The 25,012-nt window shown below is 41.5% G+C and overlaps 1 protein-coding gene across 13 annotated transcripts in view; it reads left to right on the forward strand.

Annotated features, from left to right (window-relative positions):
* The window catches only part of PTK2 (protein tyrosine kinase 2), a 195,371-nt gene that overhangs the window by 58,744 nt on the left and 111,615 nt on the right, over nt 1-25,012 (forward strand). For 2 of the 13 annotated variants that reach the window (XM_081918685.1, XM_081918691.1), the window contains exon 1: nt 864-1,318. The exons of 6 other annotated variants lie outside the window; for them this stretch is intronic. In XM_081918685.1, coding sequence (XP_081774811.1) covers nt 1,216-1,318 — 103 coding nt within the window. In that variant the 5' untranslated portion in view covers nt 864-1,215. Of the gene's footprint in view, nt 1-861; nt 1,319-25,012 lie in introns of those variants that run through there. 5 more of the 13 variants (XM_081918695.1, XM_081918694.1, XM_081918687.1 and 2 more) reach the window with 4 other exon arrangements.

The raw sequence follows: 25,012 nt of genomic DNA on the forward strand, positions 1-25,012 counted from the left end.
AAACAAAGCTGTTTAAATCCAGCAGTTGCTAAAACACTTTCTTGGTATGTGTGTCACTGTGTGAGTGGAAGAGGCAAAATGTATATACCACGTTCTGTGTTGTTTGCTGCAATGTGTGTATGTATAAATAGCCAGTTTATCATTGATATTCTGTGTGCCTGTGTGTGCTGAAGGAAACAGAATCTGTTTTCAGTTAACCTTTTGTGGTTGGAGTATAATATGCACAGAACACCCGTATGTATTGACCTTTGCTGAATGCTAGCTTCAAGACATTTTAAACAATGGCCATACTTGGTGTATAATTTGGGTCACCTTTTTTCTTTCATTGTGTGTACGTGTGTCTGTGTTTTGAGGTACCTTTTCCATTTTTCTAGTAATCCTTTCTTGCAGATAAATTTTGAGAATATTTCAGAACACTTTACAGTACTTAGAAAGTATGAAGTTTGTAATTGGGTTGTCTTTAAATGAAAGATGATTAGAGGTTACATCTCATTGTTTAGTGCAGCCCCCTCCCTCCCCCTCCCCCAATTATTCTTGTTTCATCAGAATAGTTATTTAAAATCAAATATCAGTGTTGGTAGGTACGATGCCAGAGGCATGGATTTAAACTAAACTGGTTGCAGGAGCGGATCTACAGCTATGACCTGGGTCAGGCTTGATTTGCAGCTTAGTCAGTTTTAGAATCCGCTGTCAGTTTTGTAAACAGGAGTCTGCTGGCTGAACTGAACAGAAGGGTGAGATTAGCATATTAATAAGGTTGTTGCTAATCGCCTCTCCTCCCTCCCCTCCCCTCTCCCTCCCTTCCTCCTCCGCCTCTCCTGAATGAATCTAGGAATACAGACGCACACAGTCACATTGCTGGCTGGTTGCATTCTGTTTGGTAGCTTGTCCAGGGAAAAGGATGATCTGTGCTTTAAATTGTTGAGGCATGCGAAGACTCCGAAACTGAAATGCATTCTTCACGCTGTCGGAATATATTACTAGAGCAGCACTAAGGAATGGGGTGGTGTGGAGGTGGGTCTTTTCTTGCTTCTACCTTTGCAGCCAAACCTGAAAGACGCTAAATGTGAGGAGGGTTAGTAGTTGATTTTTCCTGCTTGTGACTACGCTCAAGCGGCTGGCTTCCCAGCCCCCCTGCGGGAGCAAATACTACTGGAGACCTGAATTGGAACATTGTATGCTGGAGCCTGGCGTGATCTCTATACGATTGTGTGTATGTTGTTCTTGGAACTGGCAGGGCAACAGGCCCCGAAACAAGCAGGTGTCATCTATATGGAGAAAAGCGGCTGTAGTCCATTCCCAATATGCTGGGCTAAAGGTACACCAAACTTCAATGTTATATATTTTCTGACTTTTGATTCATGCATCAAAATAAAAGGGGAAATAAGTTGGTTGGGAGAGAAGGACTGGCATGAAACTGAAAACACAGTGGCTGTATTCTGGCCATGTAATTTTTATGTGGAAGCAGTCAGCTGTGGTGTTTTACCTGACAACCATAAACATTTTACCCTCTAAAGGCAGGGAAACAAATGGTATGAGCATTATTGGTTTTGAATAGTCAGTACTTTTCAGTTTTGATGATCTATTTGAAATGGAGAATTCATCTACCTCAGTTGCCTGCATGTGTTTTTTTTTATTATTATTTAAATCTTTTATCAAATGTTATTCATTATTTTTCAGGATAGATTCTACAAATTACTAATTTCAGTGGCCAAAACAGGGTGGAAATTTGATGAGTGTGAACAGGATAGAATTTTTATGCAGAACTACTGCATTGGTTACCTTTTTAAAAGCTGTGGTAAACGTGACAGGGAAGTGCTTTATAGCTGGCACAATCAGACAGGATCTGACTTGAAATTCAGGTTGAGCAATAAACCAGTTCCAAGTATAGAACTCTCCCTACGGGGTGTATTTTTAGTGGGTTTTAAAGGCAGCAACATTTTTTGCACCCTTGCCCTTTAGTGCACTGTCATGTAAGGTCTGGGTGCCTGTACTGTACATTTTAAGGTAAAATTACAAAGGACAAAGTAGCCCTCCCCCCACAAAAAGGTTTAATTTTGTAATGAAAAGTAGTGCAAGATGACCTCTTTCTTTATGGTGGTAGTGATTCACCTGAACAGGTCACCTATAGTATCCAGCTGGGCTATGAGCCAACCATTACCCTGCTCCCTGCCAAAGTATTGCAATGCTCAGTTCAGTACATGACCGGAGGCAGTTCGTGACCGCTACTCTGTGAAGGAAGGTTTTTAATCTGCTGTCACATTATGAGTTGTCAGCTGTGCCATAGCTTATGGTGGAGCACTGAGTCTGGTTTTAACCTCTGACATCTCCTGTCCAAGATTCTTGGATGGCAGATCTGAGAGACAGCTATCTGAGAACTTGGTTTTCCATTGCCAGTCAGTGTGTCTTACTTACCCCCCTTTTCCTCAAAGGAGTTGCATATATTCTCCTTTCCCCCCTCCCCTTGACCTCACAAGGGTGTTGTGAATAATGATTATTATGAGAGATTTGAATCCAGGCCTCCTGAGTCCTATACCGCACTTGCTCTTATGGGTACCAGATTGTTTTATTATATCAGGGGTAGCCATCCTCCTCTGGTTGTTGGGGATTCCCATCAGCCTCAGCCAGCATGGTCAGTGTTTATGCAAGTTTGGAGCCCAACGACAGGTGGAGGGTGCCATGTTGGCTTAGATGAACCACTGATTGGACAGTATATATGGCAGCTTCTTAGATAACTATCTCCAAATTAGTTGTGAAACCTTCTTCCCAGTGAAATATAAGTCCAGAATTCTTGAATAGTTTCCTCTGGATATGTGCAATGTATTTCCTAGGAATTTTCTTTAGAATTCTCCTGCTATGTGCACCTTCATCTTGGTGAGCTGTAAATGTAAAGTAAAGCACAGCATTTCTGTTACTTTTGGATCCCAACTCAATATTTCCTGTTTTATGAAGGGCATATTTGCTAAGTTAAATAAGGCAATGGCAACTTCCAATTTTGAAGGCACAAATGCACTGAATGCTGTTCGCTTATATAAAATTAATGCTACATGTATTTTTGATGAGATTTCTTAAAAATAGTTTCACATAAAGGATACAGTTGGAGCCTTGTGTCAGGCTTACATTAGAATGTGGGCTATTCAGTTAGATTACAGAGGAGTTAGTCCCTTAGTTGCTTTTATATTCCTCATCTGTTGAATAAAACTCAAGGGTAAAGATGCTGCTCTTCATGTCTGTTATGTCTAGTTTAATATCAAACCTCCTAAATTTTATCAGTACTGGATACTTCAGGGATAATATCCAGGAAGCCATAGGATACTTGCAGAGTTACATAACTCTCATAGGCACTTTGCAAGTTATAGAAATCAGATACCCTGAAGCCAGAGTGCATTGATGGACCTAGACACTGTTTAGGATAAGAAGAATATCGATAAGTAGTCCTATTCTTTACTATCATTGTGATCTCATTTCAGAGTAACTTTATAACTGTTACTCAGCTTTATAATTGAAACAGTGGACATGGTTAACTTCAAGCCATTTTGTCCAGCTGTTGCTGGACAATGTATGTGTTGGGGAGGGGGACGGGATGACATACACACATACAAGCTCTCTGTTTGAACTCTCCATGTGTCTTACCCATCCTTTAATTGATGCACTGTTCAGCTGACATCCAGTTACTCCTTACTATCCACTATCCATGTTTGTGGATCTAGACATACCTTATGACTCCGTACACCTGCTGACGTCTTATAAGTAAGAAGAAAATTAGATTTTCTACTTCAGTGTGCATGGAAGTATTTATTGGGCAATTTTTACCTCTTTACAATATGTTGGGCAGGGATCTACGTTTTTTGATTGCTATTGCTAGTCAAACAAAAATTTATGGCCACCAGCTTGTTTCCAGTTGGCTGGAGGCAAGCACTTTTGCCCAACAGCCAAGAATTCCCCCTAAACTTACTGGAGGGGAAGGTAGATAAGAAGCATTCCAGATTCGGTTTGACCCCCCCCCCTTCTGTTACCTGAGGGAAAGATAGGTGGTGAAAATTGCAGGCTTTAGGCAGTGCACAGTGCTGGGGCTCTGAGCTCTAACATTGAGCAGCGGTTGAAAAGGTTTCCTTTCCCCAGTTGTCTCACAAGCAGAAAAGACTGGGCAAGGAGAGTGAAAGTTTCAGCAATTGCTGGGTAATGGGGCTCAGAGCTTTCCTCTGAACCTTTGACCTGGGGAGAGGGTGGGAATTAATCCAGGATGAGCCTGAGTCACTTCTCTGCTTCAAAGTAGGAAGAAGGTCTGTTGCTCATTACTCCCACCAGTGGGCAATTGCACACTTGTCATGGAGAGCACAGCAAGTATTTGGAGACATGTAACTGGAGGTTTGGAAGGGTGGTACCAGAACTGGGGGAGCTCAGCTGATGTGTTAGAGGTTGCTCTTCTGGCCTAGAGCTGTTAGTTTCTCAATTCCTCTTCATGAGAACTGGTGCAGTGTACCTCCTTGCTTGCATATATTTCCTCAGGGTCATTCTTGCTGCCTTGTTCCTGTGGCTAGACTCCAGTTCCCCACCTTTGAAAGTAGAAATGTGTCCTTGGCCTTTAAATGGTTAAGGTTGAATTCACAGTAGTTCATGGTCTTCTTTATTTTTTTCTGAGGCAGTAATTCTGCCTCTCACTTCCCTTCCATCCAAAATGTAGACAAGTGAACATAAGAACTGGAACAGATCAAAGGCTCCTCTACTCCATCATTGTGTTGACCAAACAGATGCCTTTGGAAAGTCCACCAGCAAGACATGAGGGCAAGAGCGCTTACCCACTTACGTTCCCTTGTGGTATTAGTCATCATGACTAGCATCCATTCCTAGCCTTATGCTTCATGAATTTGTCCAAATGCCTTTTAAAGCTGTCCCAAGTTTGTGGCCATTACTGCATCTTGTAGAAGTACCGTATTTTTTGCTCCATAAGACTCACTTTTTCCCTCCTAAAAAGTAAGGGGAAATGTGTGTGCGTCTTATGGAGCGAATGCAGGCTGCGCAGCTATCCCAGAAGCCAGAACAGCAAGAGGGATTGCTACTTTCACTGCGCAGCGATCCCTCTTGCTGTTCTGGCTTCTGAGATTCAGAATATTTTTTTTCTTGTTTCCTCCTCCAAAAACTAGGTGCGTCTTGTGGTCTGGTGCATCTTATAGAGCGAAAAATACGGTAAATTCCAGTGTTTAACTGTACATTGTGTGAAGAAGTGTTTCCTTTGGGCTGTCCTGAAGCATGTAGTTTCACTGAAGCATGTAGTTTCATTAAGTTACTGTGAATTGTGTTTTATGAGTGAGGGGGGTGGGGAGAACCTCCCCTGAAACACTTACTCCATACCATTTCTAGCATGTTTCCTGCCTCTTTTTCAAACTAAAAAGCACCAAATGCTATAACCTTTCTGCATAGGGGAACCGCTCAGACCCTAGATAATTTTTGTTTCCCTTTTCTGAATCTTTCCTAACTTTACAATAGAGGTGTATTGATGAAGGGATATTTTTAAATTTCTGGTAACTTACAGAGCAGTGGTGGCCAAAGAGATGCCTTGTAGATGGATGCTTCTGGACTGCAACTCACATCATTCCTGGCCATTGGCTATGCTGGCTGTGTCTGATGGGAGTTGGATTTGGATGTGGGTAAGAAACGACTGTTGTTGTTGTTTAGTCGTTTAGTTGTGTCCGATTCTTTGTGACCCCATGGACCAGAGCAAGCCAGGCACTCCTGTCTTCCCCTGCCTCCCGCAGTTTGGTCAAACTCATGCTGGTAGCTTCGAGAACACTGTCCAACCATCTCATCCTCTGTTGTCCCCTTCTCCTTGTGCCCTCCATCTTTCCCAGCATCAGGGTCTTTTCCAGGGAGTCTTCTCTTCTCATGAGGTGGCCAAAGTCTTGGAGCCTCAGCTTTAGGATCTGTCCTTCCAGTGAGCACTCAGGGCTGATTTCAATCAGAATGGATAGGTTTGATCTTCTTGCAGTCCGTGGGACTCTCAAGAGTCTCCTCCAGCACCAGAATTCAAAGGCATCCATTCTTTGGCGATCAGCCTTCTTTATAGTCCAGTTCTCACTTCCATACATCACTACTGGGAAAACCATAGCTAGAAACGACTAGCTTGGAGTAAAACCTGCAAATAATCCCTTACTGGTTTATTATGGCATAAACTGACTTAGACAACAATATACTTCAGCAAATAAATATATTGCATTGAGCACATATTGCATTCCAAGCACATATCAACACAGGAGAAAAATAACTATTTTAAAGGTGTTTTGTGTGTGTGTGTGTGTGTGTGTGTGTGTGTGTGTTAATCATTTCTCAAATAGTCTGTTTTCAGTGTTCCCCAGAGAGAAGATGCAGTGAGAGTTTCTTATTTGCAATTGAATAGCGACTAGTCTTTATCTGATAAATATGCATGCAGTGCTTGTGGGCTTAACCTTAGGGAACAAAACTGGATCTGGCCAGCTCCGATAATAGAGATTGTTAAATAGCTGCATATGGAAGCAAGGTAGTAAAACAATAACAAATTTGAATAATAACATTCTTAACTGTTGTAAAATTAAGTATGCTATTAACCATCTCCTGTCACTACGAGCCACAGACCATACAGTTATGTGTGTCAGCTACTGCCTAAGAAACATTGTTTGAAAATCTGCTTATCTTTATCTTCCTCATGTTGACAGTGGCATTTCTTCTTCTTGAAAAGAACCCTGTGCAAAAGAACCCTGTGTGAATTCAGGGACTCTGTACAATTCTTCTCACTTTCTCTCTTGCTTTTAAAAACGGAAAAGCTACTATCTTCTCAGTAACCTGATTGTAATTAGTACTCTGGGGCTTATGTGGCTGGTACATTGTTGCTATAATCGGCTAAGCAATCCTTCCTTTTCTGTACAAAATAACCATAACAGTGTTGCCAAATTCAACTTTTTCACACCAGTATAGCCTCATGCAACTTTACACTAAAGCAGCCTTTTTCTGTTGAGAGCTGCTCTGGAATCAAGACACCTTTCTGATTTACTTATTGTGTTCAGAGTAGAGTGCCTTATATTAGTTCCTGATGGTGGTTATAACTGACTTGGACCTGTGAAAGACGCAGGTTCAAATACTTGATAAGAGATGAAGTTGCTAAGTGTCTCTCAGCATGCTAGCTTCTTTTAAATCTCACTTTTCACTTATGTAAAATGGAATCACTTATACAGCTATTTCAGGGATAAGAGAGAACTATTGTAATCTACTTTTGAAAAGTGCTATAGAAATCATCCTGAAGAGATGATCCCACGTAAGAGATGACCTGAAAGTCTTTTGAGATGTTTGTGAGTGTAGTGTTTTATTACATTACATGCTTGCATATCTGAAAACCCAAGAAAGTGTTTTCATACATAATCTGAGCAGCAGCTAAAGCTTTCTGTTGACCTTTTCATGTCTGGAATAAATGAATGGACTTCTACCTACAAACCACATTTATATACAAGAATGCTTGTGGAATTACTTTATAATGGAAATATTTCAGTCAAATCTGAATAGATTTAGGAGGGATTTAATGGGTAGCCTTAAATAGGGGTTTACCTTTCCAATAAACTGCTTTCTGCATTGCTTTTGGAAACCAGGGTGAGCTCTTTTTGACTACTTGGAGAGGTGAAGCTCCCTCGAGGGAATTTTTAATGTGATGCCAGGCTGGTTTGCTGTGATGATACGAACCAACTAAAATATAAATAATTTATGGTCATTCAATGTTTTATCTTCATAGCTCAAGAGTAAATTGGAAAACATGATGGCAAAAGCTGTTGCAGAGAATGTAGCAGTAAAAATTAACCAAATTTAACCAATACTGGTTAAAATATGTTTTGGGTTTTTTTTAATGAACAATCATTTAGTTCTCAGACTTGAAGGTAATACATTCTTTCAAAATAAGAATATTTTAAACTAAGTGCATCATTCTTCCCACTGTTATTTTGGCACCTGCCGCTTCCATTAAAATAAGTAAATGCTTCAATGTGGTTCTGATGCTCTAATTTACACAATCATTATCCTGGAGTGACAGCCCCATAATTCACTCCTGATCTGTTTATGTATTCAAGGGGTCGATCAACAGTTGGATTTCAGAAAAGTTGACCAGTGCCATAACCAATCTTCCTAGCACCATTAATGAGTTTTCACTCATTAATCTGGTTTTCTGGTGCTATCCTGATATTTTGGACTACAGCTTTTATCAGCTCTGGCCAGGATTTCTTATGCATACTTAAAAGATTTGTATATTTTCATGTTCAGGGGCTGAACATGCTTCACCATGTTAGGCTGTATACAAGGGGCCAATGAGAAACTGCATGGGTGCCATTCTGTCTGAGCTGCTGTCACACTAAGTTTTTGAGCAAGCAAACATTTGATAATTGAACCTAATTTGGAATACCTATCAATATTAACTATTAACTGACAAGTTCTAGGTAGTCCTAATGCGGAACAAGAGCCCCTCATTGGTTTGGAATTATAATAGTAGTGGATGTCTTATATGTGTAGATGCTGAGCATTTAAATGGACAGGGTCCCCCTTCTTTTGGGAGAACCCCCGTGGTTTAGGAAGAGCTTGCTTTTAAAGGAATTGAGCTCTAGTTCCTCAGAATAAATGGGAAAACTTACTGGATTTGTATGTGCATTTGAAAGAAGCAATGGGCAGAGTAGAGGTGCAGGACTAGGGAATATCAATCACTGGAAACAGGAATGGGCTTGCACACATGCACATACCTTGGACAAGTGAAAAAGACAGCCTTGCAAGTTTAAACACAGGCTGAAAAGTAAGAGTCTATAACAAGCTGTTCAGTATCTAAGCAAGATAAGCTAGGAAAGTAATATTCTCTATTTTAATACAGCGGAAGCACAGCAGGGGAAGCTTGGAAGAATAAAAGCTGTTATGAACTTCTTTTTTGCCATGAACCAATATATTTGTTGTTGGAAGATTAGTACAAAATTCCTGTAAACTAATACTGATGATCACAGCCCCGCAGTAAAGCAGAAAAAGGGTGAAGTGCATCAAGAAATTGTACGGATTTGGGAAGTGGGGGAAGGCCAAAAAAAGTGGCTATTCTGGAGGAGACTGACCAACTAATATGTTAAAAAAGCAAGCAGAAAGCTTTCTGAGGCCAGCTAGATTCCTAGCAAAATGAGAGGGGAACAGATGGAAGAAAAATAGTGTGACATGGAAGGCCTACAGCTTTATAACAGTCTTAAGATAGATAGCAAGAGATATTTTGCAAGTGGAATAAGATTAGCCTAATTAGGTGGCAGACAAAAATAGAGAGAGAATATTTCAAAATAATGTTAGGCTTAAAAGCATTATTTGAAATCATGACTGTTCATTTTAACTTGTGATGAATGTAAGAAAGTGATGTAACGAAACTGTAGAATTACAATATAAAAATTGCAAAAATTGCTGTTTCTTTTATATTCAGTTGCGTGAGTTTTCTCCACTCTGTTCATGCAAATCAGTTTCTGTTCTAATGTTTAGACAACTAATGTCTTTAAAAAGCAAAAGTGCACTTTTTCATGTAATCTTTTCTAATGAACAGAATCCATGAAGCCAGCTGGATGTGCTGTGCTGCTTGTATTGGTGGGATTAATGTGATCAGAATAAGCGGTTTTCACAGAGTTACATTTGCCTCCGTCTGCTCATCTAATTTCTTCCATTTGTCGAAGTCTTGTTGTTATACTGTAGTGGGAAACAATCTATCTTTATCTCTTAGTATTGTGCCTACTTGCATCTAGTCTATGTGCCTCATTTGTCTTCAGCTTTATAGAATCATTTGGTTGAAAGGGACTTTTTCAAAGGCCATTAAATTTGTTCATCTCTGGAAGGCAGGGCAATCTATGAACTATCCCCTGCCTATCAATCCACATAGTTTGGACATCAATTTCGGGTCCTAAGCAAAGACTGCTTGTGGGCAAACCCCTGTGCAGAGTAGTTGGCACTAAATGAAAGCAAGTGAGTTGCTTCCAGGTACAATATGGACAAGATTTCATAAGAGTACAAGATTGATAGGAATACAGAGGAATGATGTACTGTAAAATATCAGCACACTTTCTACCCCAAAACATTTTTTCCTTCAGTTTGTTGCTTGCACCCATCATGAAGTCCAATCATCAGTGCTCTTGGGTTAATACAAAAGGCAACCCAATTTTCACTTAAAAGGTGTTAAGCTATGGAATATTTCAACAATTACATCTACAGAGGTAGCAGCAGAAAATATGTAAGTTTTTCTTTACCTTGAGCTGTTTTAATGCTTTGCAACCAGTAAACCTCAGTGGCAGTGATAGTGAACCTTTTGCTTCCCCAGTACAGTACTTTCTGGATAATAGTTCCCTTTGTCCCTGACCATTGGGTATGCTGGCTAGGGCTGATGGGATTCCAACCAAAACTGGAGGTCCTCCCAAGTTTCCTATCCCTGTTTTAAAGTGAAGTGAGTAACCAATAGCTTGGACTTGTCAGTGAATCATTCAGCTTGACAGCCCAGTGTTGTGGGAACTGCGAGGGACTGTGGCCGTTGCCACAGCTTCATAGATTACAACACTCATCAGCCCTGATCATTGGTCTTGGTGGCTGGGGCTGATGGGATTTGGAGTTCAACTCCTTTGGGAGGTCACCACACTTGGAACAGCTGTACTAGTGCAATGCTTGCTTCTAGAGTTGAAAATATTGACTCTTAGTGTTATAAAAGAATACTTTAAAATATTTGTTATTGTTCAGAAGTTATTGACCTAACTTCAGGTTTCAGGCACAGATATTCAGGATAAATATAAAATAAAGTTTTTGCATGTCCAGACTTCTTTGCTTGTTGTATGGGAGTATTTAGAAAAAGTTGGATGGCCCTCAGTGTCACTATTGTCCATTTGACCTTTCTCAAGGATAGTTTGGTATCTTTAGGGTAGGGGCTGAATTAGACACTTTAGCATCTGAGGACCACCTTAGCTTCTGTTATAACTCATGAAAAGCTTGAGGCAGATATTGAAGTCCCCACCCCCCAAAAAAACCACCCCTTGGTATTTTAAGCTTACTCAGGTGTTAGCTATTTGCATGCTGTTTTTTGTTTTTGTTTTTAATTGTTTAATTATTGATTTATTATTCTTTGAATATTCACCACCTTGAGTGCTTGGTTTAGAAATGTGTCAGGCAGAATGGGAAAGATTTCAATAAATCTGGTATAGAGCGAGTTGTTTTAAGTACCTGTGAACTTATAAAAATAGATTTCATAACTGCTTTGTATATTTTTCTTCTTGGGCCTAAAATAATAACCAGTTGACAGAACAAACGAATAGAATTGTTATATTAAAACTGGAGATTAATGGCAGAAAGCATAATGGGCAAAATCCTTTCAGTTCCGTCTTGGTTTACACAGCATTTGTTAAACTCTAGAGGTAGCTACTTATATAAATGGATTACACATTTTGAAATAAATCTCAAGGCCATCAGAGGCCCATCTGAGTTTATCATATAGCATTATGACCAAGCGACATTTTATTTTCACAATATTCTCCAGTTGTTACTCAATTAAAGCTCTTGTCTAAGGACATCCCCAGTAGTTGTTTAAACTTATCAATGGCATATAAAATAAGCTTTGTGAGCATCTGCTGTCCTTAAAACAACAACAAAATTTCTCATTCCTTGTGCACCAAATTATAGGCTACAGTTCTTATGAGACCTAAGCAACAGTTTTGTCCAAACTAAAAGTTAATGCCATGTGCCTGCTCAGGAACTGTAAATTCAGGATTAAATTACCTTTTCCAACCTTCCTCCATTTTTAGTTGGAGTTTTTTTCTTTATGAGAGGCTGTTTTTCTCAGATTTGGTGATAGAGACCCTGTATACTAACACAAAGTGCAATCCATAAAGTACTCAAAAATACCCACAGAAATTAATGGGAACTGTGTAAAATAAATGCTGTTCAAAAATCATGTATGAAAAATACAACCCTGTGGACTGCCTTTGCACTTGCTGCCATGCCACTTAAGTAATATACACAGGCTTGCACACACTTTGTTCACATTCCACAGTAGCCGTGCCCTGCCAGTTCAAGAAGGGCATTGCTTGTGTATTTGGTACATGCTGTTGGGACCAGCTACTTGGGTGGAATTCTGTCTGTGGTTTCAGACTAACATGGGAACAATTGTAGAGGTAGCCATGCCAACAAGGGAACATGAAAGTTCTTCCTTTCCCATGTGGCTGCATCTTTGAATTGTTTTAGGATTTACTGCTTTTTAGTTCTATCTGATGGTCAGCCACCCCATCTTAATTATTGGATACGAACAATACTGTAAGTGAAGCTTGTGTGGTTGAATTATACAGTATTTTAATCATTGGTTAGATCAGGGATAGGCAACATGGTGCCCTCAATTTCCACCATGGGCTTCAACTTCCATCATCCCTGATCATTGGTTAGGATGTGTGCATCTGGAAGGCACCCACGTTGGCTATTCCAGGGCTAGATAACTTTGTGTACGAATTACATGTTCTTCATTTATGTATGACTTGACATTCTCTTTTATGGCAAAAGCTATTATGAAATTCCTGAAAACCATTTCTGACTTGTAAAGAAAAAAACCACATATGTATAAAGATAGCCAGAGCAAAATATTGAACTCCACAATGCTTCTCTGCTTCTAAGCAATTATAAATTATGTAGTGTGAAAGGCATGTTGACTGTATGACCAGAGGTTTTGGTTGATCTTCCTAGAAACACGTAAAGTTTCTCTTTAGCTAGTCATATATTCTACTAACTTGCAGTTTCTGCAAGAGATAAATAAATTATGAAACTGGGAATGTTATTTTAAAAAGGTCAGCCTTCTATTTTTCCCTTTTAGTGATTTAAATTAATTCAACCATTAATCCCTTCTTCTCATACACGTGGATGCCATCTAGGTGAATAATGTGTGAGGACTATTGAAATTGTTGATTCCCAAATGTTATTTTCCATTATTGATAGCATAAGTCCACTTGTTTAGATGTTGAAGGATGATGAAGCAGAAAAGGAGACAAATAGAATGGCTTGGGGTTTACATACTTCAGGGAGAACTTTCTCTCTTACACTCTCTTATTACCTTTAAGTGGTTCTCAATGGTTCTCAAAGGGTGTGCGCACCACACTGGTATGGCAGGAGGGGTGGCAAGTCTGGCAGGTGGGAAGATTCAAGGACAATCAAAGAAGCATTTAAGCATTTCAGTGCAGTATAGTATAATATAAAGATAATTTTTATTTGCAGATTATGGATAGATATCTTTTCAAAATGAGAGCAAGAGAATGAAGTGATATTGAGGACAATCCTGGTTGTGATCCAGAATTGCACTTCTTCTACAGTTCTTCATGTCGTAACATTCACAGGGATTTTCAGCTCTGATAAATATGAAAGATCAGAAAAGAGAGTCTTCTTTGTGTTGATGAGGAGGTGAATGTTTGTTTGTCTCAAATTAAACCTAATATACAGTCATACCTCGGGTTGAATATGCATCATGTTGAGCGCGTTTGAGTTGCGCTCTGCGGCAACTCGGAAGTAACAGAGCATGTTACTTCCGGGTTTCGCCACTCGCGCATGAGCAGACGCTCAAAATGATGTCACCCGCGTGCGCAGAAGCGGCGAAAAGCAACGCATTCATGCGCAGACGTGCTGTCGCTAGTTATGTTTGCTTCTGGATGCAAACAGAGCTGCGGAACGGATCCCGTTCATATCCAGAGGTACCACTGTAAATGACATTACCCAGCAAAAGCAAGCTCACACCTCTCATAGTTTGTATACATAAGGTACATATGTAAGAGGCTCATTTATAATTGTATTTGGGGAATTGTTAATGTTCTTACACAGCTGCATTGCTTTATACTTTCTGGATGTGTGTATTATAAAGTACCGGTAGCTGTGTTCTGTGTTTATAAATCAAGCACTGCTTGGAGTTGTTTCCAATGTATTTCTTATCAATAAAAAATTCAGTGTGGCACAAGCAAATTTTTATTCTCAAAGCGTAGTCCAAAGAAAAAGTTTGACAAACACTTCCTTATGACATGCAGAGTGGGTGTTTTTAGTGGCTGTTTTGCTTGAAGGTCTTGCGTGTAGGTTAAATTTCAATTAGTCTGGTTGGAAGGTGTTGGACAATTGCAATAGTAGGTTTTAAATAGCATGTTTTACTTTTCTCATCTTGGTTATGTTGAGTGTGAAAACTGTTGTGTGCCCTGAGCCATAGGCAGGGTGGTATGAGCTAGATATCCAAAATAATTTTTACTTAACTTGAGCGAAACTAGTATGCTATGTGCTTGCCCAGCAAGCAGATTGTTTAATCCTGATCTATTGGGCGAGTGCAAACCATAGTTGGCTGGTTTTGATGAAATGGCACTCTGTGATACTGAATGACTTTCATTCATTCAGCTTTTATATACTTCCCCTCATCAAGTCTGGATTTCATTGTTGTTCAGGATATAAAGTTAAGGCAAAAAAACAAAACAGTGACAGAACAATAGATGCAATATTTTTGTGGCCCTTTAACAAAACATAATGTGAGGAAAGGTATATGCCTAGAACTTGCTTGATTTGGATATTGTGGTGCAGAATGAACAAATATGTGGCCAGCGAGCAGTACCTAGCAATTAATACAAGCAATTGCTGAACAGCCCTCCTTAGATCTCATTTCCCCATGACACATGCGGAATATTCATCTTTTTAGCACGTCACTATGCTTATATTTGAAGGGACGCGGGTGGCGCTGTGGGTAAAACCTCAGCACCTAGGACTTGCTGATCGCATGGTCAGCGGTTCGAATCCCCGTGGCGGGGTGCGCTCCCATCATTCGGTCCCAGCGGCTGCCAACCTAGCAGTTCGAAAGCACCCCCGGGTGCAAGTAGATAAATAGGGACCGCTTACCAGCGGGAAGGTAAACGGCGTTCCGTGTGCTGCGCTGGCTCGCCAGATGCAGCTTGTCACGCTGGCCACGTGACCCGGAAGTGTCTGCGGACAGCGCTGGCTCCCGGCCTATAGAGTGAGATGAGCGCACAACCCTAGAGTCTGTCAAGACTGGCCCGTACGGGCAGAGGTATCTTTACCTTTATGCTTATATTCATCTCAGGTATGGAAAAGATAGCTGTTTGAAGCAGATCTGTTTTGCGTGTGAGCATACATAGTCTGAATACTGAACTGTAGTGTCTTAGATACTTGCCAGTATTTATTAACATTATTTATCTCCTTTATTATATCTGTTTGTTTGGTGCAAGTGCAAGATTGCCATCCCTAATGATGAAGTTCTAACATTTGACTTAAAATGTATCATTTTAAGAAGCATTCCTGCTGGGTGTTTTCCTTCTCTATTATATTACGTTGTGTGAGTATGTGAAAAAGTGTGCTAACGACCAGTGAGGCTCTCCCAATTTTATTCAAGAGTTGGAAAATGGCAGGCAACCTTGCACTTCCCTTTAGTGAATGGAGACAGCTGGGGTCTCTGCCTGAAATCAGTGCGTGGGAATTCAAGGTGGTTACTGTAACGGTTGACTTTTCAGAATGAGGACAGGATTTGAATGATTTCCAGAGGGGTAGCTGGGTAATAGCTGTCAACGTTTCCCTTTTCTTGCGAGGAATCCTATTCAGAATAAGGGAATTTCCCTTTAAAAAAGGGGAACGTTGACAGCTATGAGCTGGGTTAGTCTGTTGCAACAAAAGCCCCTGGCACCTTTAACACTAGCACATGTCTTATGGTATAAGCCAGAGGTTTTCAACCTTTTTGAGTCCACGGCTCACTTGACCAACTACATTCTTTCTGCAGCACTCCTTTGGGGCTCAGGAGCCCAGTTTTATCACCACCTGCCTGCAGAGCTGTCAGCCTCTCACCCTTTTGTGAACACACTCCCTTGTGGAGTGTTCTCTCAGCCTCCTCTCTCCTCTTCTTGGGAGTCCTCTTAGCAGCCACTGCCACAGCTCTTGGTCTCTGATCACCCCACATCAAAGAGGGTGCCTCCTCCCTGGCCAACCCCCGAGGCACCATTCACCTGGGCTGAGGAGCTTGTGGTCAGGGCTGCTGCAACAAACAGCAGTGCAAGCCTTTGGGAGGCAGAGACGTGAAAGGGCATCAAGGGGGAAGGAAGGAAAGAGGGACAGAGGACAGTGTTGCCTGTGGCACCCCTGGCCATCATCCAAGGCACCCCAGGGTGCCACAGCACACTAATTGAAAACCGCTGGCATAAGCTTTCAGGTATTCCCTCACCTCCATTCTTAAGGAAATCAGCCCTGAGTGCTCGCTGGAAGGACAGATCGTGAAGCTGAGGCTCCAATAGTTTGGCCACCTCATGTGAAGAGAAGACTCCCTGGAAAAGACCCTGATGTTGGGAAAAATTGAGGGCACAAGGAGAAGGGGAGACTACAGAGGGCAAGATGGTTGGATAGTGTTCACGAAGCTACCAGCATGAGTTTGACCAAACTGCGGGAGGCAGTGGAAGACAGAAGTGCCTGGCGTGCTCTGGTCCATGGGGTCACGAAGAGTCGGACACGACTAAACGACTAAACAACAACAACATTCCCTCACCATGGTCTGCCTCTACTTGTTTGGTGAATAATTTATTATTGGTGAACCCTAGAGTGCAATGTTCTGAACACTGAGGAGAGAAGAGAGCGCATGTCCTATATAACATTATAAAAAATGGTCTGAGTGCATTTGTAATGGGGAGCATTTGAAAAGGATTGGGTTGAGCAGGGGAGGGGGGAGGGACTATTAAATAATGAGATTCCAGAGATCCTGACACTAGAGTTAAGTCCTGACCTGAAAAACACAGTAGGATCTCTTCTTCCCTATATATAGCTCCATAAAACCTGCTAGTCAGGCCAAGTCATCACTGTAAACACAGTTGTTAGATGGTTTATTTTGAGCTTTTTAACTCTAAATAACAGTGCATGGAAATGCCTTTTTTATTTTAAGGACAGCCTTTTAGCTTGTGTTGTGTGCGTGTGTTTGAAAGCTCTGGAGTACATTCAGTAACATTAGCTGATTAATCTTTTTAGCACTGTGTTAGCTGGGGCTTTCAGGACTTCATCGTGGTTTAGAAACACAGGTTTCTGATTCCTAGTGTAGTGCCATTACTTGATTTTTCAGTTTTAGGGAGCCATAGTGCATATATGTACAATAGTGCTGCTTTGGATTTTCCAGTGTCCTCTTAAAATTATCAGTGGGTTTTTTGGTATCTATTTGCATTTATATGGGTTTTTGGGAGGCTTTCAATCATAGTTGGCATTACTCATGTGTTGATGATGGACCATCATTTTAACTCATTCTTAGGTTATTTGTTTGAAATATTGTATTATGAGGCTATTACAGGGCACTTTCTGAGAAAGTCAAGACTGAGCAACTTTTAGGGAAGGATTCTGAAATCTTCTTTGTTTTTGTCTTGTTGCAGTAGCATTGTAGAAATGCATTTCTTTAGAAGCATGAATTGATCGTTCGTTTCTGAGTTACACCTCCTTCCATTGCCATACCAGTGATTTTTTTTTAGTACTTTAAAAAATCAAGGAGTGTTCAAGTAAAATGTGTTGAGATTCAAGGAGAACTAGGTTGCTGTTGTCTGCTCCCAAATTTCATGGTTTGTGACAGATTGTGTAAGAGGGGACACCACTGTGATAGGAAATCCAGACTGTCTTAATTGATTGCTAACAATGAATTAAAGGCATAGAAGCCTTCTCTGAGTTAGGAATTAGCATGCCTGTGGGTAACTTATGTAGACTGTGGTCTGTTACAGCTAGCTCATTTCAGAATCATTCACTCTTATCTTAGTGGTTCTTTTCAGAAACTATTAGTCATAGTTTTCCCTTTGTTGTCTCCTAACTCACTATTTGGAAATGACCCCATAGACCTGTGGGGACTGTGTTCATTAATGACAATACTTTAGTCATACATTTCTGATCAGAGGGGAAAGGCCAATGTTCATTGTCCTCCTAGTTGGAAGCACTGTGTGGGATGCTTGGTGAAGCTAGATCTTTGCGAAGTAATATAGCATGATTGTAGAATCACAGAATTGGAAAGTTGGAAGAGATTTTGAGGGTCCTCTTGCCCAACCCCTGCAATGCAGGAATCTCAGCTAAGTCATCCATGGCAGTTTGCTATCAAACATCTGCTTAAAAACTTCCAATTCAAGGAGAATCCACCCCACCACCCAAGTGAGTCCATTCCATTGCCAAACAGCTCTCACTGTCAGAAAGTTCTTCTTGATCTTGAGTTGGAATCTCCCTTCTTGAAACTTGAATCCATTGGTTTAGGTCCTACCCTCTGGAGCAGGAGAAAACAAGCTTGCTCCATTTCCCATGTGAGCCCTCCTTTTCCCATGTGAGCCCTTTAGATATTTGAAGATGGCTATCATCTCTCCTCTTTTTCAGGCTAAACACACCCAACTCCTTCAACCGTTCCTTATAAGGCTTGGTTTCCAGACCCTTGATCATCTTGGTTTCCCTCCTCTGTACATGTTCCAGCTTGTCAATATCCTTCTTAAATTGTGGTGCCCAGAACTGAACACAGTACTCCAGGTGTGGTTTAACCAAAGCAGAATAGAGCAGGACTATTACTTCCCTTAAGCAGGACACCATACTTCTATTGTTGAAGCCTAGAATAGCATTAGAGTTTTTTGCTGCTGCATCACACTGTTCTCTCATGTTGAGCTTGTGGTCCTCCAAGACCCCTACATTCTTTTTACATGTACTACGGACAAATCAAACGTCCCTCTTATATTTATGCAGCTGGTGCTTTCTGACGAAGCATAGAAACCTGTCCCTATTGAGTTTCATAGTGTTATTTTGGGGCCAGTTTTTCAATCTGTTAAGGTCATCTTAGATCCCAATTCTGTCTTCTGCCTATCTCTTGAAAACAGCTTGCTTTTGAAAATGTTGTATAGATTAACTGGAAGGTTTTTTCTGTTTGTTATTTGTAAGACATGGTATATTGAAAGCATTTACCTACTGACCCTTTGTGTTTTCTGTTCAAATAGGGGTTGCTCTTTGATATCTCTGAAGAATTCAGTATTTTAAAAAAGTGAACAAAAGGGGGGGGGAGAGGAAATGTTGCATTTTTTTGTACCATGTTCATCTCCATGGACTATTTTTAAAGTGTGTGGTGTATGGTTCTAATGTCAGTTTCTCCATAACAGTGTGTGTGTGTGTGTTCTTAATGTGTCTTGTCTTGCCCATGTAGGTAAATATACGAATGTGAAATATCTACAAATTGTGTGACTCTCACCCAGTGCATATGTCACAGCCAAAACCTGTTTGCTGTAATTCCTAGTCGTACTTCCTAGTTTTCGGCATTAATATCTTATTTTCATTAATACCTGAATTGGACAAGCAACTGGTTATTAGAAATCATGAAATGAAGGAAAGGGCTCTAGCACAGAGCTAAAGCATCTACATTGCCTACAGAAGCACCCAGGTTCAGTTTCTGCTTTTTCTAGGCATGGTTGGTTACTACCACTGCCTGAAACTTTTGGAGAGCTGCTTTCCTATCAGGGTTGACCATACTCAGCTAGATGGACCAGTGGTCTGATTCAGTATAAGGCAGTTGCCTATGTTTCTAAGTAATCAGATTGGGAGAAAGGAGTATGTGAAGTTGATGCATAGCTCCAATCGACCAAATCATAGGCTGGCCGCAACCAGACCACTAAAAACTGCCATTTTATTTCTTAATTAAAGTAAGCAAGCTGAGCAGCTGAATGGAGATTTAGAACTCAGAATCTGGATGCAGGTTTAAGTGCTAGGAAACCACTGTGCCAGTGGTAATGCTTCAAACTTGGCAGAGTTTTTCCTGTACCGAGTGACAGTGTATTTTTCTGCTGCTTACTGACGTTGCATGCATGCGTGATTATCAGTGAAGATCTAAGATTATAAATAGGTTAAATTGAAGTACAAGCCTCTATTTTAAGTGTCTGGTGTGTGTTTGGATTTAAAAAGGCATTTTTACCAAGTTACATCAGCAATCTGTTTGCTGTCTTTCAGAGAATGTCTTCAAATATGTGTATGAAAAAGTAGTGTTACTTTAATCCCCCAATTTTTGTTTTCTGTAGCTATAGTTTGATTTTTCTTCCAGTTCTCAAAGGTTTAAAATTTCTTTTCAAATATTAATTATAAGCTGTTAAGATTTCAGCTTGTTTTTTTAAAACTTGAAAATGTAGTGAAGTTTTTAACAAAGGGGATCAACAATAACAGTCTTCACTTACAAGGTTTCTAAGGGCTATGACCTTTTTTCTTTTGCATGCAGAGAAGCAGTTCTTAAAATGAACATGCATATTTATTCCTGCAGTTCCTAAAGCCACTTGGAAATAGATGTGACAAATAGGCACCGGTGGTAATAATTTGTATCCTTATTTATTAAGCTATCGCTTTTGTCAGTTTGCATGCTGTCTAATTGATGGCCACTTTCTGCCTCTGCAAGGGCCTTGATAACGCACAAATGATATTTTTTGTCATCCTGACATGGCAAGGCAAGAAAATTGGTTGGATATAGATAGCCAGTGTAAGTAGGGGAATGAAAAATTCAGTAACTAGTATTGTATGTGCTGTCCATTTAAAGCACTACTCTCAAGAATCCTGGAAAATGTAGTTTAACCCCACAGAGCTAAAAATTTCCCCCACCAACAAATTACAGTTCCCAGGATTCTTTTGTTGGGAAAATGTGCTTTAAATGTATATTGTGTTTGTAGCCTCTGAGGCAGGAAACACCCATTTCCTGTGTTGCAAGATCCTACAGATGGGAATGTCCACCAAAAATATTGTGTGACATCATGACTTGATGGGAATTTTGACTTGTTTGGATGCTAGAACCTGTGTGCCTGCAGTTTCACCATCCTATCCCCACCAGTTTCCATCCACATAAATCAGTACAATATTTTTGTAAAGTTTTATGTTTCTCATGGTGTGTTCCTTTGTAATGACTACATAGCAGCATATATTAGTTCAAATAAAAATGAAATTACCGTAAATGAAAGTCTCAAGTGCATCACATTGGGGCACACAAACTTGTTTATTACTTTTCAAAAGTTCTCTGTACTGAACCCCCAAATTACCGTATTTTTCGCACCATAGGGCGCACCGGACCATAGGGCGCACCCAGTTTTTTGGGGGGGAAATAAAGGGGAAAAAATTATTTTCCCCCCAGGTGCGGGGCTGGGGCGGGGGAAGCTCGAGCTTCCCCCGACCCCAGCCCCCAAACAGGCAGCTCTCTGCAAGCCGTGGGAGCACTCCCGCTGCTTGCGGAGAGGTCCGCGAAGCCTGGGCGCGCTGAGCTCAGCGTGCGTAGGCTTCGGCATGCTGGCAACTCTCCGCAAGCAGCGGGAGCGCTCCCGCTGCTTGCGGAGAGGTCCGCGAAGCCTGGGTGCGCTGAGCTCAGTGCGCGCAGGCTTCGGCATGCTGGCAACTCTCCGCAAGCAGTGGGGGCGCTCCCGCTGTTTGCGGAGAGGTCCGCGAAGTCTGGGCGCGCTGAGCTCAGCGCGCGCAGGCTTTGGCATGCAGGCAAGTCTCCGCAAGCAGCAGGAGCCCAGCACTGGGCTCCCGCTGCTTGCGGAGAGGTCCGCGAAGCCTGGGTGCGCTGAGCTCAGTGCGCGCAGGCTTCGGCATGCTGGCAACTCTCCGCAAGCAGCGGGAGCATTCCCGCTGCTTGCGGAGAGGTCCGCGAAGCCTGGGCGCGCTGAGCTCAGCGCGCGCAGGCTTTGGCATGCAGGCAAGTCTCCGCAAGCAGCAGGAGCCCAGCACTGGGCTCCCGCTGCTTGCGGAGAGGTGTGCGAAGCCTGGAGAGCGTGAGGGGTCAGTGCGCACCGACCCCTCTCACTCTCCAGGCTTCAGCGAAAGCCTGCATTCGCACCATAGGACGCACACACATTTCCCCTTCATTTTTGGAGGGGAAAAAGTGCGTCCTATGGTGCGAAAAATACGAAAATACGGTATATGTTTAAAACTTTTCTGGATTTAGACAAGCCATTTGATTTTAGACATTGCTGTGCATGAACACACATCTCTTCTTATCAAGCCATAATTCGCCTCTCTGGATCACAGCCACTGCTGGTAGGTTGAACACAGGGTGGTGCTTATAATGGTGCTTTGTCTATCAGAACAGAAATAGGCTATCACAACATGAGATGCATAGAAGGCGGTATGAAGATGTAAATCAAAAGAAAACCTGAATCACTTTTAGATGGATGGCTTATAAGAAATGGTAAAGAAACTGTTAAATCAGAAGTGCTTAATCCTTTAACAGAGGAGGAGGATTAGAAGCAAATATCACCTGAAAATAGAAATTGGTGCCAACTCTTTGGGGAGCAGCTAGAATAGCTCTGTAGATGATATGAGATGATGGGGGAAACTAGGTTAACCTCAGTAAAAAAGAATTGTCCATGCTTTGCCTGTGAGATTCCTCTGCAGTTGGAGGTATGCTGGTTGATTGTCAATTTGAGGAGTTATGTGTTAGCTATCTGTGAAATCATTAGTACATGTTTATACATGGATCTAGTCAGCGGGTGGCACTGTGGTCTAAACCACTGAGTGGCTTGACCTTGCTGATTGGAAGGTCGGTGGTTTGAATCCGCGAGTTGGGGTGAGCTCCTGTTGCTTTGTCCGAGTTTTCTGCCAACCTAGCAGTTCGAAAGCACACCAGTGTAAGTAGATAATGACCCGGAAGCTGTACGCCGGCTCCCTTGGCCAATAAAGCGAGATGAGTGCCGCAACCTCAGAGTCGGTCATGACTGGACCTAATGGTCAGGGGTCCCCTTACCTTTATAAAAGAAAGATTAATAATATTTGAAGGATGTTTGGTGGGGATGGAATTTCCATGCGGCAGCTAGAAAAAGTTAGAAGAGCCATGACTGAAGTTCTAATATAAATAAATAAAAATAACGTAAAGGTAAAGGACCCCTGACAGCTAAGTCCAGTTGCGAACGACTCGGGGGTTGTGGCGCTCATCTCGTTTTACTGGCCGAAGGAGCCGACGTTTGTCTGCAGACAGTTTTTCTGGGTCATGTGTCTAGCATGACTAAGCCACTTTTGGTGCAACGGAACACCGAAACCAGAGCAGCGCATGGAAACGCCATTTACCCTCCCACCGGAGCGGTACCTATTTATCTACTTGCACTTTGATGTGCTTTCGAACTGCTAGGTTGGCAGGAGCTGGACAGCGCAACGGGAGCTCACCCCATCGCGGGGATTCGAACCACCTACCTTCCAATCGGCAAGCCCTAGGCTCATTGGTTTAGACCACAACGCCACCCACAATGCCACCCACCCACTTAATATCAGTTAATTGCCCAGAAGGTTGATTCTGGTTTTGAAAGGAAAGAACCAAGTGCGGGGGAGGGAATCCTAACCCAATTTTTCATATCAGATACAAGCACAGGATCAATATCTTTGATTTTCTGCTGGATATTTCAGTCTCAAAACTCTAACCATTTCTAAGAAAGAGTATTATATTTTACTTGCATGCTCACCTAACACGAACAGATAATTTATTTATTATATTTTTATTTAAAAATTAATGTTTCCCACATTATCTTGATCTAGTAAGGGGAGTTTGAAGGTAGGCTATCAGAGGAATCTCCCCTAAACTCACACAACTGAATTTTGATATTTTTGCTGTGCTAGCATACTGTGTTGCATTACCCTGGCTAGTATCAACAGCAAGAGACCGTCCCAGTTTTAAGGTTTAGATCAGACACCTGAGATGGTACTGTGAGATGGTACTGTAAATCGCTTGGAGGTTTTGGTGATTAAGCAGTATATAAATTCTGTTAAGTAAGAATACTGACTTCAGTACTGGGAGGAAGTGGTACATAATGGCATGAGGTGGGTGTAGTTGTTAATGCCCTGGACAAGCAGGTGAGTGGCAAGTTGTTTTCCTGGTACAATATGTTTCTTTAGTGATTTCTTATATGACTTCTATTAAAATTATATATACCAGGGTATTTGGTGACTGCATTCTCTAGGAGAGACTGTCCTTGAAGTTGCTAAAATACCTATGTGGCTTCACTACACTTTAAGAAGGATATTGACAAGCTGGAACATGTGCAGAGAAGAACGACCAAGATGATAAAGGGTCTGGAAACCAAGCATTTATGAGGAACGGTTGAGGGAGCTGGGAAAAGAGGAGACTGCGTGTAGATATGATAGCCATCTTCAAATATCTAGAAGGCTGTCTCATGGAAGATGGAGCAAACTTGTTTTCTCCTGCTTCAGAGGGTGGGACCCAAACCAACAGATTCAAATTACAAGAAAGGAGATTGCAGCTAAACACCAGGAAGAATTTTCTGACAGCAAGAACTGTTCAACAGCGGACCAGACTCCCTTGGAATGTGGTGGACTCTTTTTCCTCGGAGGTTTTTAAGCAGAAGTTGGATGGTCCTCTGTCAAGGATCCTTCACTGAGATTCCTGCTTTACAGGGGGTTGGACTAGGTGAACCTTGGGATCCCTCCCAGGTCTACAATTCTATTATTCTATGTTGTTTTGGACTGCTGTTGTTTAGTCGTTTAGTCGTGTCCGACCCTTCGTGACCCCATGGACCTGAGCACGCCAGGCACTCCTATTTTCTACTGCCTCCTGCACTTTGGTCAAACTCATGCTGGTAGCTTCGAGAACATGGACTAGCATCTCCTTTTGACATAAGACAGGCACCCACTATTTGTAGCTTCCAGAAACAATTAAGATGTTTTTGTTTTGAGAGGCTTTCCCAACCGGCTGGGGAGGAAATTGTTTTTATTTTGTATTATATGCCTTGAGTGTTTATATTTGTATTTTTTAAAAAATCATCTTTGGTTAGTTTTAAAATTGTTTTGAAGCCTATTTTTAGGTATTTTATTTCATTATTGCCTTGAAATTTATGTGAAAGGTGATTAATAAATTGACAAAACCACAATAAAACTAGGGATATGGTATTTCTAACCCCCTCCCCCATCCCTTCCTGCTTGTGTTATCTGAAAATATGGCACAATAAATATTGGCAATATTTAATTTCACAACCGTGAAGATGGGGCAAATTGCTTCCTT

The sequence above is a fragment of the Podarcis melisellensis genome (genome assembly GCF_964234715.1).
Source record: "Podarcis melisellensis genome assembly, chromosome: 7".
In the NCBI taxonomy this organism is placed as follows: Eukaryota; Metazoa; Chordata; class Lepidosauria; order Squamata; family Lacertidae; genus Podarcis; species Podarcis melisellensis.